This window comes from Tasmannia lanceolata, unplaced genomic scaffold (genome assembly GCF_043159265.1).
Source record: "Tasmannia lanceolata isolate RefF3 unplaced genomic scaffold, GAP_Taslan_0.1 ptg000018l, whole genome shotgun sequence".
NCBI lineage: Eukaryota > Viridiplantae > Streptophyta > Magnoliopsida > Canellales > Winteraceae > Tasmannia > Tasmannia lanceolata.
In genome coordinates this window covers 13,492,458-13,507,357 of record NW_027518695.1, presented here as the reverse complement: position 1 = coordinate 13,507,357, position 14,900 = coordinate 13,492,458, and the positions used below count along the sequence as shown (strand labels likewise).

The 14,900-nt window shown below is 37.8% G+C and overlaps 2 protein-coding genes across 3 annotated transcripts; one reads left to right on the top strand and one right to left on the bottom strand.

Moving 5' to 3' along the window:
- Positions 1–4,639: 4,639 nt before the first annotated feature.
- Positions 4,640–7,229, top strand: PRS (Homeodomain-like superfamily protein). 2 transcript variants are annotated; one of them, XM_077361391.1, is made up of 2 exons: positions 4,640–5,012; positions 6,774–7,229. In XM_077361391.1, the coding sequence occupies exons 1-2, from the start codon at positions 4,707–4,709 to the stop codon at positions 7,074–7,076; spliced, it is 609 nt and encodes a 202-aa protein (XP_077217506.1). In that variant the 5' UTR covers positions 4,640–4,706; the 3' UTR covers positions 7,077–7,229. The 2 variants fall into 2 exon arrangements, with proteins under 2 accessions (XP_077217506.1, XP_077217505.1); XM_077361390.1 differs by having other exon boundaries at positions 6,771–7,229.
- A 2,343-nt stretch (positions 7,230–9,572) lies between these two features.
- On the bottom strand, positions 9,573–14,213 carry LOC143851664 (Tetratricopeptide repeat (TPR)-like superfamily protein). The gene has a single exon (XM_077361145.1). The coding sequence runs from the start codon at positions 13,794–13,796 to the stop codon at positions 12,192–12,194; it is 1,605 nt and encodes a 534-aa protein (XP_077217260.1). The 5' UTR covers positions 13,797–14,213; the 3' UTR covers positions 9,573–12,191.
- Positions 14,214–14,900: the final 687 nt, after the last annotated feature.

Sequence of the window (14,900 nt, the reverse complement as noted above, 5' to 3'; positions counted from 1 at the left end):
ATCATCCTCTGGAAATGATCTAAGAGGTACAACCTATTTACATTGTGACCCAACAAAAGAACTGCTCCACTGTACTGTTTAAAAAATACTAAAATTCACATGCATACAACGTATAAAAATTCCTATACAATATATAATAAACCTCAGTTGTCATTTGTTTTTTTGTTTTTTTTTTTTCCATAAAAAAATGTCTGGCCGCTAATATCGGCATGCACATGTGTTCATAATCAGCAGGAACTCACCTTGTCATATATGATTAAGTAGTACAGACGACAAGGTGAGTTCGGGACGATTATCAAAACATGTTTGCATCGATCAATCGCCAAATTTTATTGAAAATTAATTTTCATGATTTTTTTTTTTTTGAATTTTTTTCCATATAAAATAAACTTTTCATCAGTTTGTAAACACATATTCCAGAGCAATTGTTTTCCAAAATAGAAAAAAAAATTCAAGGAAAATTACAAACTTACCAGACGATGGAGTTTTTTCCATAGAATATTATTTTTCATGGAATTCCTTTTAAACATGGATGGGACCCACCATTTTACATCTTATGTTTTGATTGGGTGGGGCACACCATATTACACCTCTTTTTTGGGTGGGACCCACTATTTCCACCTAAATTCAGGCATAGGGTGGGGCTTGCCATTTTACACTTCATATTTTGATGGGATGAGGCCCATCATTTTACACCTAATGTTTTGATAGAGTGGGCACCATTATTAACCAACTGAGGGGCCATCATTCTTTTGATTGATTGAGTGTTTACATGTCCTAATCTAACATGTGACATATCATAGGATATAATAATATATACAGAAAACTCAGAAATTTTATGAATTTCACTCATGGATACATCGAGCTTGAATAAACCCTCTCAAGCATAACCCTTCGTTACAAACACCCTACCCTTGGTAGGGATAAACTTATCAGATTCAAAGACGAGTTTGTAATCGTGCTTGTTCAATAAATAGCCAGAGATAAAGTTCTCCCGGACTTTTGGAACATAGAGAACTTGGAGAAATGTGAGAACCTAGTAGGCAGTGAGTTTGGGATCAACCTTCCCTTTCCCCATGAATTTGGCTATAGAGGAGCTAGAAATGAATAACTTCTCGCTTTCATCTTCATGATAGTAGGCGACAACACACTTTTGTCGCAACAAACTTGTATAGTGGCTCCAAAGTCTACCCACCAATCACTCATATTACAAACCATGTTCACTTTAGAGTCTATGGCAACAAACTTTTGTACTTTGCTTCTATGAAGAAAGGTACCGGATTCCACCATGTTGTCTTGAGGAGTAGGTTTCAGTTGAGAGTATTTGACATTTTGGGACTTGTCTTTGCCCTTTCGATGTTGGCATTGTCTGCCATAGTGTCCAGGTTGTTCTAGTGGAAACAACTCCCTTTCTTCTTGTTCTTATCTATCTTTTTGTTTTTCTTTAAGTAGTTTCAGTCCTCCATATTCTTCTTATTTTAATGAGAGCCAAAGTTTCTATTTATTTTCTTTTCACTAGTTCACACAAGGTTGTCTTTGGAGAAGAGTTTCGATTTTTTGTCATTTTGATCATGAGTTCTATATTCTTCTTCAGTTCAGAAAGACACTAAGAGATCTTCTAATGATAACTTCTCTTTCTGATGCTAGAGACCTTTATCAAATTCCTTCCCTAAAGGTGGAAGCTTATCAATGATTGCAACCAAATCGGTTATCGATATATAATCCTTCGACTAAGATTTCATTTAATAAGAGTTGGATCTCATGAACTTGTCCTAAGATGGATTTCCCATCCACCATCTCGTATCTAAGATCGTTTTCGACCACATAATTTTTCGCTCCTACATCTCCGATCTTGTATTTCTAATCTAAATCTTCTCACATATCTTTAGCGGTTTTCATTCCACAATAAACCTCATATTATGATTTCGTAATGGCACTAAGGATATAACCATGACATAGAAATTCATCACTTTTCCACCTATGTTTAATATCAAATTGAGCAAGTTCATGTTGTTCAGGATATAGCTGTGATTAGTTCAAGATATAAGCTAATTTAAGTGTTAATAACCAAAACAATAATCATTGTTGCCAACTCTTGAAGTTCAATCTGTCAAACTTTTTGATGTATGTGTAATCTTCACCGGTCATATTTAACTAATCTCATAATCTATTTTAAGATTGTGGATAATTTGAGGGTATATAAATCGATTAAGGAATTTAACAAATATATTTCATGTAGTTTTTTTGGGTAGGTAAGTTGGAGTTTGGCAGACCCCGACCAGTTCATAAGAAATAAATGATTTGCATTCTTTCATAATGTTTTAGGAGAAACTCATTCAAAATTCAAAGAGAGCAATTAAAGGAGATGATAAAGGTAATCTACAAATTAGAAAAGAATGATAAATGAGGATTCTAGGAGAATCCATTTGATGGAGAATCATTCCATATATGAAGGTAGTTTCCCAAATCAGCAGCTATGAAGGATTGGATGGGTTATTGCCAAAAGTGTTTTCCTCTCTTTCATGAGAACCGTCTGATCTTGGAATTGATCGTACGGTTCCTAGTGTAGATGCTTCAATACGAGATTTTCCCGTACGGTTCCTAGTGTAGAGCTTCAATACTATATTCTCCCTGATCTTTGACAATGTGAGAGTCTTCTTCGGCATCTGTAGCTGCCCTTTATGGTATTGATAGTAGCAAGGGAGTCCGACTCTACCCAAATTTCTTTGGATTTTACTAATCAAATCGAGACAATGGTTGCTTGATAGCCTTGATGTGATTAGCGAAAGTCCGAGGTATCGGATGGGTAGACTGCCTTCTCTTATATCATGTAGCTATCATGAAGAATACAAAATTTGCACTGATAATAGTGTATGTCATCGTAAATCTGTAAACAAAAATCAAACCAAAATTTGATTGAAATGAAAGGAAATTTGAGTGGTAAGGCACACTACTAATTTAATGCTACATGTAGGCAATTTAACCGGGTAGACTCACCCCTAAAAGCTAGCTGTTAGAGGGAGGGTGCCCATTCCCTTATAACCCATCCACATCCATTTCACATGTCTGATGTGGGACTATTGCTTTTGTGTGGAACCCCAACAATCCCCCCCTCCATGCGGAGGCAATGTGGACCATCTCGTCCCTCCACGCGGCGGCAACGTGGGAACCACGAGATAACTACATCGGGGTTTCTGAGATCTTCCCCGAGGGACATTCCCGCCCTCGGAGGCAAACCAGGGTTACCACGCCCTGAGCTCTGATACCATATGTAGGGAATTTAACCGGGTAGAACTCACTCCTAAAAGCTAGCTGTTAGAGGGAGGGTGTGCATTCCCTTATAACCCATCCACATCCATTTCACATGTCCGTTGTGGGACTATTGCTTTTGCGTAGAACCCCAACACTACCCTTAAGATAGATTATCACCCCACCACCGTCGGTATGCAATTCAGTTTCTTGCAACCTATCTTCATGATACAACACCACTATACGCATATTTGACTGTGTGCACGCACCAGCTCGAACATGATGAATACGATCAATGCCAACTATTTTCCCACTTGACAAGTAAGCTTGCAAAGGTTTGAAAAACTTGAAACTTGTAAAATACAACTATAGAAGAAAAGATGAAGAGAGGAGTGAGAGAGGTCTGTTTCTTTTTTCTTTCCTTTTTTTTTTTTTTTGTAAATCTTATTTTTGGAGAGAAGATATCTTGTACATACGCTTCCTTTCACTCCAACGTTTACCACTTAAAACACAAACGTATGCATAAAACATTAAAGTGTATTAAAATTATTAAATACATGATATGTATGAAAGCCATTAAACGTATTAAATTCAAAACGTTAGCATTTAAAATTTGACTCATTTTTTGAATGGCATTTGATATTTGACTCATTTGAAATTTCACTCATACTATAATACAAACCTCTTTAAAGCTTTTAAAGATTATAAAACTCCAACACCAAGATCATCCAGTTTTATTTGGACCAGCTACAATGGTGGGGCTTGGCTTAAGAGGGTTGTGTAGTATATTTCATTGTCATGGCTAGTATATTTGTATATGTTTTCATAATGCAACTGAGTTTGTTTTTTAAGACAACATTTCATCCTATGTATTCATCTGTGCTTCCAAGGTGTAACACCTCTTGTTCCTTCTTTTTTTTTTGGATGGGTAACACCTCTAGTTCCTTGCTTAAATAGAATGTGTTTTGCCTACACCTAGAGAGAGAGAGAGAGAGGTGGGTTTATTTGCTTAAATAATTAGGTAATCATCACCTTATAATTAACTTCTCAACAGAAACTATAGACAAAAGGCGTGTGATGTGCAGAAAGGCAGCCCTTCCAAGCCATCAATACACCTACGGACAACAGATTTCTCTTTTTTTCTCTCACCATAAGCAAAGACAAAAGAAGCATCCACTGAAACCCCATTGAATGCCCCTCTGAATGGAAAACATCAGCATGACAAGTATCAGTACTTTTAACACACACCCTTTAACCCTCTCTTTTTGCAGCTATTCCTCTCCATCCATTTTGTCTCTTCTTTTCTCCATCTGTTCTATCTTTGTCATCCTCATCTATTCCTCTTTCAACAGACCCAGAGAGAGAGAGAGAGAGAGAGAGAGAGAGAGAGAGAGAGAGAGAGAGAGAGAGAGAGAGAGAGAGAGAGAGAAGGAGAAAATTCTCTAATAACAAACAATATGCCTCTAACTGCTTCAACAAGATGGTGCCCAACTCCAGAGCAACTGATGATCTTGGAAGAGATGTATAGGGGAGGAATAAGAACCCCCAAAGCCTCTCAAATACAACAGATAACTTCCCATCTCTCATTCTATGGAAAAATTGAAGGGAAAAATGTTTTCTACTGGTTTCAAAATCACAAGGCCAGAGAAAGGCAAAAGCTTAGGAGGAGGCTCAGCAGACAGCAGCAACAACAGCAGCAACAAATGATAGAGACTTCTACAATTCATCTTTCCCATCACAACCCACCTCATTTTCTTCTCCAGGTTTCTTTTCTTTTAAAATTATTATTATATTTTTGTTTGTTGCTGTTGTTCCCATAAATGGAAATCAATTGGGTTCTCTTTTTTCCTTTATTTCTCTCTTTTCTTCGCTCTTTTTGTTGCCTGTTTTGTTCATGATGCCTTGTTTTTTAAGGGTTCCCACCCTGCTTGGAAAATAGTGGGCCAGTTCTACTTTTCTTGGTTTTAGCCTTATTTGATTCTTTTTGGCTTGTTATGTTTTTTTTTTCTTTCTTTTTGGGTTTTCATGCCTTTGCCAAAAGAGATATAAAGTTATGTTGTTGAGCATGGTTCTATTTTTAGTGATTTTTCTAACTAGAATAAAAATGACAAAATTAATTTTTTAGATAATGTTATGCTGAACATGGTTCTATTTTTCGTGATTTTTCTAACTAGAATAAAAAATACCACATTTATTTTTTCTATGCTTTATGTTTTAAAATTACCACACTAGTATTTTCTATGCTTAGTGCAATTGGATAATTTACAAGGAGAAATTTCCCAGGAAAGTAACTGTAACAAATTATTTGCTTTCCTATAAATTAAGGTTAATTTACAAGAAAAGTTTCTAGTTTGTTTATTACATACACTACATTGCAAGAAATAATAAAATAAAGTCAATTTATTGTGCATGTTCACCATGATAAACATTACACATAAAAAAGTATTTGGTCACTACAGAAATATATATATATATATATATTATATTTTGGATGTGTTGAAATGTCGCATTCTTTTTTCTTATTATGAAACCAATCAAGCTGATTTCAATGGGTGAATCATAGTATTCTATGTAATTTGCATGTAATTTTCATATCATCCTATGGGAAATAATATTTTCACCCTATCTTCCAGCATTTCCACCCCTTTTGTTTCACATTTTTTTCTAAAAATGACTGTAATTTCATCGCATTAGTTTACCATTTTCATTATAGGAGAAGAAAAACAAAATCTAGTGGGATATGCTAGGAAAGGTAGTGGAAATATCATTAATGATTATAGTAGTCTTATATCTATCATAGTTAATGGGACCACCATTAATGTCCCATTAGCAAATAAAATTAACTTAAAAGAATCTTATTAACAATAAGGAGAGACTTTATTGGTACCCAAAGAGATTCTCTAAATCAAACTGCAGATCAATATTTCAACACCATATGGTAAATGGCTTACAGTTTCAGGGTGGATGTCATTCACTTTGTGACTAATTTCTACGAAAAACAATGTACTAAAAATATTAATTTTACATTTGTGACTAAATCAAACCATAGATCATTATTTGCATACACCACATGGTAAATAGTGTAAAGTTTCATGGTGGCTTTCATTCACTTTATAAGTTATTCCTACCAAAAGTATATACTAAGAATATTATTTTTACATTTGTTGCTTGTTTTTTTTACAGTAATGACACTTGTAAGTTGTAACTACTTCCATACATTGAGTTTCTTTTGTTTTTCTTTTCTTGAGAAAAGGGTAAATCACTATTTTATAAGAAACACAATAGAGGAAAGAAGAGAAAGGGACACCCATGATATCCAGACTTGTTTTTATAATGGCACTCTTCACACTAGCTCAGAAGTCATAACAACCTCTAACAACTTATTTGAAGATTTACAATGAAAACGGGTGCCTTTGTCAAACAAAGAGAGTTTGGATATCATTTTCCCATATATAAATATATTATACATATATGACTGATGGTTTTCTGTCCATTTTTTTGTTTGTGATTCAATGGTTTAGCAGGGAATGGAAGAGGCAGGCCAAGTGATGAATTTTGAGTGCAAGTTAGAGAACCCACAAAGGTTAGAAATGGAGAATAATCCTACGATGATGATGTATAGAGATGATTCAATGGTGATGATGGGTATGGGTTCAGCTCCATGTTACAGGCCTGTTAAAACCCTAGAAAGGGCAGAAATGGATATGGGTTCAACTCCAAATTACAGGCCTGTCAAAACCCTAGAACTCTTCCCTATCAAAAGCACTAGCCTCAAAGGAGAGATCAACACTTTCAACCCCTTCTCATGCTCTACGTCCACCAACTAAATCCACTTGCATGCCTCCTCATGTATTTAGCTATATATCCTTTACTTAACTATCTTCTTCTACTTCTTCTACTTAGTCGTATTCTGGTGTGTAGTGACTGCAAAACAACTCTATTGTCTGATTCGTACTCAACATGCACTGTTTTTTTCCAAATTGGAATCTGTAGAATCTGGGTTGTTTTCCTTTTGTTTTCTTATATTTCTACCTCTTGTTTCTTAAAGCTGCCAAGTGCTACATCAGTACTTGCGAGTCTTGCGACTTCCGACTTGTAGAATCAGCTTTTATTGGTTTGGACCAGTCAATCCCAAGCACAACTCACTCTCTCTGACTCATGAGTTTTATAATATACAAGTGTATTTCTTGATAGGCGAAAAGAATCCACAGCATAAGTCTAAGCTATTCAGATTAAAGGTAGAGAGCTCTTGGGATTTGCTGTGTTTTGGCTGCCAGCTCTTTTGGGGAGTGGCAATTGCAGACTTTCCTTAAAACCCATTTCAGAGAAGCAGAAGAAAAGGCAATTAATTAGCTATGAGGGCATTAATAAGATTATGGAAAATACATATTTCTTCATTAAGCCTTTATGGCAAACGACTGACACACGAAATGCCTCACAAATATAGATAATGCTAGCTTTTATTAGGCCCTTTTATTTTGGTTTTTGAGGACCGACTGAGTCCATGACTGACTATTGGACATCTGGACTCAAATTTATCATTTATGTTAATTTTGAGTCCAATGATCAGTTCTGGTCCTTCTGGACTCACAAATGATTCTCAAAAACCAAAACAATCAGGGCATTAAAATGTGAACTGTTGGGGTTCCATGCAAAAGCAAAGACCCCACATCAAAAAAGTAAAGAGATGTGGATGGGCTTGGGCCCCCTCCCCTTAATGGCGAACCTTTTAAGGGTGAGTTCTACCCGCGTCCTAGCAAGTGGTATCAGAGCGGGGGCATGGTAACCTCAGTGTGCCTCCGATGACGGAAAAATCCCTAGCAAAGATCTCGGTAACCCTTGTGTGCCTCTGGGGACAGAGAAAATTCCTCCGGGAAGATCTCATAGTTCCCCGTGTGGAGGGGCGAGATTGTCCATGTTGCTTCCACGTGGAGGGGGAGATTGTTGGGGGTTCCACTCAAAAGCAAAGATCCCACATCGGAAAAGTAAGGAGATGTGTGGATGGGCTTATAAGGGCTTGGGCACCCTCCCCTCAACGGCTAGCTTTTAATGGTGAGTTCTACCGAGGTCCCAACATGAACATGCAATTTTTGAGGAATTTGTCCCCATTCTTTTTTTTAACCCTGAAAAGAATGCGGCCCCCATAAGGACTAACCGCCTTACCTCAACAACAAAACAAGGAAATAAACAAAACCCTAAGGGCATGTTTGGCTACCATGAGTTTTTTTTTTTTTTTTTCATGATAAACTAGTGTCTCCAAGTGGTGAGAGAGGGGTAAGGCGGGTGAAGGAAACTAGTGTCTCTAAGTGGTGAGACACAAAATAAGATCGAATTTTTCCTGATTTCGAAAAAGTCTACACAAAATAATATGACTTTTTCCTGATTTTTAGCCACTTCTCACCCTCATCTCAATCGGCCTGTCAAAACTCTCTCCTTCTCTCACCCGCCCTACCCCTCTCTCACAACTCGGAGACACTAGACATTGCCTAAATAGAAACAAAAAGCTTGAGAAGTCCCGCCATTCAATTCGTCTCCATTCCTTTCGGCTAGATAGAAGTTGTACTTAATATCATTTGGTTACTAGTGTTTTAGGAAGGTATCTTTCTCCCATGAGAAGGATCACAGTCAACTAAAAATTACCCAAACATTATATGCAATTCATAATATAAGGCCGCTATAGACTCCAAAATAATAGAAATTCCTTGTAGGATACTTGTGTGGAATGTTAACTTTCCTTTCCATAATTGAGTCCTTGACACTCCCCAACAAGTGAAACGGTCCCCGATGATGCCATGAGCATGTCTCATAGAAGTAACAACTGGTAATAGTGCCCCACACCTGCAATTCAAACTTTCCAAGCTTGCAAGGCATTCAGTATCACATACAACCTAACCATTTTCCAAAGTAAACCCAAGCATTTATCAGAGTGGTAAAGTCTTTACATGAATAATGAATAAATCACAACGATAGTTTGCAGCGGAAAAATAGCTATTGTAGCAAACGAACACATGATTAGATATAGCTCTTCATAAGCATCTATCATACTAGTGTTTTTTTGCAGTTGATACCTCCTGTAATCTCAAACAAAAGCAGATGCAATCCAAACAGAAAAGGTCTTCTTCTTCTTCTTCTTTTTTGAAAATTGACTGTATTAATTACAAAAGAAAACATGCTGGTGACAAGATGTCCCCACACCGGGAGCGAATCATTCAACTGCCCGAGAACATAGCATCAGAGTAAAAGGCAACAATGAAAAGAAATAACTAGCCATCCCCCTCCCCCAGTACAAAGTCTGGCATATTGATACTCATCGATTCCAACAGTACACCTTGTTTGGCCAACACATCTGCCATTTCATTTGCCGAACGTCTTCTATGCTCATCATTTAGTTCATTATCTATAATCATCACCCAAGAGGATATACATGGTGCTTATATCAAGAAATTGATCATCATTTAGTTCATTATCTGTTATCATCCCCCAAAAGGATATTAATGGTGGTTGTGTGTAGAAAATGACAAAATGAGAGTTTATACTCCCACTTCCTAGGGTGCGCCGGAATCAGGTATCGGTATCACATTCCAATGCAATTCCAATTCCCCCAGTAAACGGATAATGATTCCAATTCTAGTGTTTGTGTAATCGTTGGAATTTATTTAGGGAATCAACCGTAATTCCCATTCTAGCGTTTGGTAACGTCCAGACCAAAGTCGGAATGGAATCAAATTTTCAATAATTATTTCAATCAACAAAATGATCCAAGAACAATCTTCAAAGACAACTTCTTTCAATTCAACCAAATATAAATTATAAAACTAAAGAGCAATTTTTATAATTGCAAATGACTATCTTCAAAAACAACTTATTTTACCTCATTGAGTTAGATTATGTAATTGCAAAGTTCTCCTAAAAATTATGTATATCTCATTATGATGGCACAATATTCTCATCTGTGTGCGATAAAAAAATTATCTCTCTCAATAAAAAATGGGTAGCCAACAGAGAAGGAATGTGATAGAAATCATCTCTCTCAGTAGTATAGAAATGGGTAGCCAACTGAAACAACACCATGCCGCTTCAAATGAAATTCTTAGTAGTATAAAAACCCTCCAAATATCTAATATACTGAGCAGTATCATGCAAACACTTCTGACCATTGGTGGCATTTAATAGCTGGTTCCATTACAACGCATGGCCTCAAAGGTCATTGCAGACATTACAATTACCACACAGTTCTTCAAATACACAAGATAAGGATACAACGATTAAAATGTATATAGATCCAAAACAAATGGAAGGAAAACATGTAATCAGACAACAGAGATGAGTTTCATAACAAAATGGGTTTTTTGTTTTTACCAACAATCGCATTTAAACCAAGTTTAATATGCACTTGGTGTTGTATTTTTAAAACTCTAAACTTTCCAACGGAAGAGATAGAGATCTGGGTTTTGTAAAAAAACAGAGAGAGAGAGAGAGAGAGAGAGAGAGAGAGAGAGACCCATATCAGGGGTTTTCTCGGAGAGAGAGAGATCTGGGTTTTGTAAAAAAACAGAGAGGGGGAGAGAGAGAGAGAGAGAGACCCATCTCAGGGGTTTTCTAAAAAACGGAGAGAGAGAGAGAGAGAGAGAGAGAGAGAGAGAGAGAGAGAGAGAGAGAGAGACCCATCTCTGGGTTTCAACAGAAATTGGGAGAGAGATAGCCAGAGACCCATCTCTGGGCTTCCACAAAAACAGTGAGAGAGGGGGAGGGGGGAGGGGATGTGCAGACCTTGTAACTTGGTTTCGATTCGCAGAGTTGGAGATGAGAAACCTAGGTCGGTATCATATACCGATACTGATTCCAGATTCCAGCGATCCAAACGCACACCTAGTGGTTTCTGTCTCCATTTCCTCTCTCCCCAGAAGAAAGATTGGAATCAATATCTGCCTCTCTGCTTGTTAGTGGATGAAAGAGCAGCGCGAAGAATCTGTTGAAGGGATATGAGTGAAGGAGATCTCATCAAATTCAAACATTTAGATAGATGCTCGCTGATGGGGTCCGGACTCAGCACTGATGGGTCCGAACTTAGCATCCAATTGGCTGCTGGCACATGGCCCTCACAAGGACCGTTGGAAGGCCAACACATGTCCCTACTAGGTGTGACACCTGTACCAATCAGGGATTTCCACCTGCCCTCCTTAGGTATGAGACCTGGCCCATACAGAGGCCACCACCTGTCCTAGACAGGTGGCTCAGAATCACTATAAATAGCCTTCACTTGTGCTAAGGTGAGGGATCTGAAAATCAAAACTCTAAGCTTTTGCTCTGACATTGTTCTGCACTCCTGCTCATACTGACTTGAGTGTCGAAGCGCCCGTCCGGAGTACCACTCCGGGTTGGTCCTCTGACCCTTTTCTTTCTTGTCTGTGCCCTTGTGCAGCGCAGGACTCCACCAGCCCTTCAGCCGTGACTTGTTAGCTCAGCCCATCCAGCCCTACCATAACCTGTTACCAATTTTAGACCTAACACTCGCTAACCTAACGATTTTTAGATAGGTGACGAACTTTTCATCTTTTGCTTGTCTTCCATTCTCCTGTAACTTAATACATTACAAAAAAAAAAATTCTACATAATACAATTTCATAGATCTTATAGAAGAAATATGAATTCATCAACAAGGGCCTACCATTTTCTCTTAAGTTCCTCTCAAAACTCCATTTGAAGGAAAGAAAGATCTATGGTCTCAAGACAACAAAATTAAACCCATTGCTCCCTCTTTATACAGGCTCCCCTGTTTGAAAGTGAAAGCCCCTGCAGGAGGAAATGAGTGCCACTCAAGAGACTCCCAGATAGGCGAAATATTAGACTGCAATCTACTTGGTTTGTAAGGGAAAGAATGTGGGTTTTGGCAAAGATTACAAAAAATTCATCTTGGAAACCATCTGTATTAGTAGAGTAAGCTAATCATAGATGAACTCTTCTTCATGAAGGCCTAAGCTTATCTTAGGGACATAGCTTAAATTTCTCATATGACTAGCTAAACTATCAACTACAGTAAATATCTCATGTACTTTGGTGTTGGATCCATCTTCTGCCCTAAATCTGTAAACCTCATTACCAATCTCAATCCAGCTATATCCAATAATCGTCTTTAACCCTTTCTCTTTCATCAGTTTCCGTACATTTGCCGCATGATCCCAGCACCCTGCATTGGCATATAAATTTGCTAGTTGCACATGCGTTGCAGCACAACCCGGTTCCAATAAAAGTCGGTTTTTTGCGGCCTTAATTCCTATCCATACATTCTCATAAACCCTGCAAGAAGAAAGTAATGAACCCCATATAACGGCATTTGGACAGATTGGCATCTGTTCAATGAACTCTAGTGCCTCTTCTAGCCTCCCAGTACGGCTGAGAAGATCTACCATACATGAATAATGGTCTAATTCTGGTTTTACACCCTGTTCAAACATCGAATTAAAGCAGAGACGGCCTTGTTCTAGAAGACCCGCATGACGACACGAGGAGAGAATGCCAAGAAAGGTGATAGCATCAGGTTTAATCTTATGTTTCTCCATAGATTTAAGCAGGTTTATAGCCTGCTCGGCGAGCCCGTGCTGCGCATATCCAGCAATCATGGAGTTCCATGAGATTAGATCCTTGTCTGGCATCCTTTCAAAAACAAAATTCGCTTCTTGGATACTGCCACACTTAGCATACATTGAGATCAAAGCATTGGCAACGTGGATATATGAATTGAAACCCATTCGAATCGTCTGAGAGTGAGCGCTCCTCCCCGGTCCCAGAGAGCCACTACCCATACACACACTAAGAACACTCGCAAAAGTGAAGTCATTGGGTTTCAGTGCGGACAATCTCATCTGATAAAATAGTTCTAGACACATCTCAACTTGGCAGTGTTGTGCGAAACCCACAATAATCGCAGTCCAAGAAACCGTGTTCCTCACAGGCATTTTATCAAACACTAGATATGCATTGTCTAATTCCCCACATTTAGAATATAAACTGATCAAAGAGCTCCCAACTGAAACATTTGAGTCAAATCCAGTTCTGATAGCAAAGGAATGAATCTGCATCCCCGAGCTTAATGCCCTCTCAGCTCCACATGAACTCAAAACACTAGAAAGATTGCGCGCATTTTGTCTCATTCCTTCCTTGTGCATTCCAACAAACACAGAAAGAGCAATCTCTTTGTTCAATACATTTTGACCTTTGATGCTTGTCATCCACTCCCAATAAGCATCACAATCAAGAATTCCATCAAACAAATCTTTTTTGGACTCTACAGAATCCAAACTTCTGCTCTTAAATAATGTTTTGGGTATTGGGTTTGTTTGAAAAAATTCATGTGTGAAGGCTTTCATGAGACGAATATGGCTTGAACATTCTTCAATACTAGTTTTGGGTGTTACAAGGTCTAATATTTTCAAGGCATTCTCTATCTTTTTGTATGATTTAGGAGCTGAAAATGTATTAAATAATAATTGATGACATAAAGAAAAGGGTTTGATAATAGTGGCAGAACATTGCTTGGAAGAATTCATCCCTGAAGAAATCCATGGGCCGTTTTGATTTTGCAAAGTAAACCACTTACTCAGAATTAAAGAACCCAAAAAATAAAATCCATTGACTTTTGGATCTTAACAAGCTACGCCTTCCGAATCCAAGACTTTAATTCCATTTCCAAAAATCAGGGTTGTGGGATAGCCCATAGGTATATGCAGGAAGACCCTCTGGCTTCTTATTTTTCGAATCCAAATCAGCTGATGAAAAAAAGGTGTAAGACCTTATGGTCCCGTATTTTTCAAAAAGTACTGTACCGACCGCATTACAGGATGATCCAAACCGTCATGTGATTGAACACAACATAAAATAGGTTGTTCCCAAAAAATTATTTCGAAAGGATGATATTAGCCCTCCGATCTACAGAGGTTGTCATAATATGCAGTTACTCTATAGATCGTAGGGTTGGAATCATCCTATAGAAATGATTTTTTTTTTGGCACAACCTTATTTTACGTTGTGGCCCATAACAGGGACGATTTGGATCATCTTATAGTATGGTACGTACGGAACTTTTTGAGAAATACTGGACAATAAGGGCTTACACCATATAATTTCTCGAATAAAAGAGGGGATGCTCAAAATTCATTATTTTAATGAAGAATTCCATTTTGGTACCATGCCAATACGCCAAAAGGTCAAGAGCTGATGTCCTGTTAGGCAAGGACCTTTAAACCTGTTTCATACCAACCCAGTCCCACACCTAGGAAGTCCCACACTGACGACCACTTAGGACTGTAACAAATTCTTTACTAATGTATTCTAAACTAAGGGCTCCTTTGGAGAAATTGGGTGAAGGGGATTCTTAAAAAACGGGTGGAAAAGAGACCCCAATAACCTTTTAACATTATTAGAATGAAGAAAGAGTCATCCTATGTTGGTGCTTACATTATTCTCCTTTTCATTATTTTAGTATTTTATTTCTAAAGAAAATCCTGAAAAATTACGGAATGAGGGCATTAAGTACGAAAAATTATGAATCACAGGTGACCATTAAAGTAATTATTAAATACGTATGATTCTTCAAAAATGGGTGGGAAAGAGAGCCGAATACCCTTTTGACAATACAAGAATGAAGATAGTGT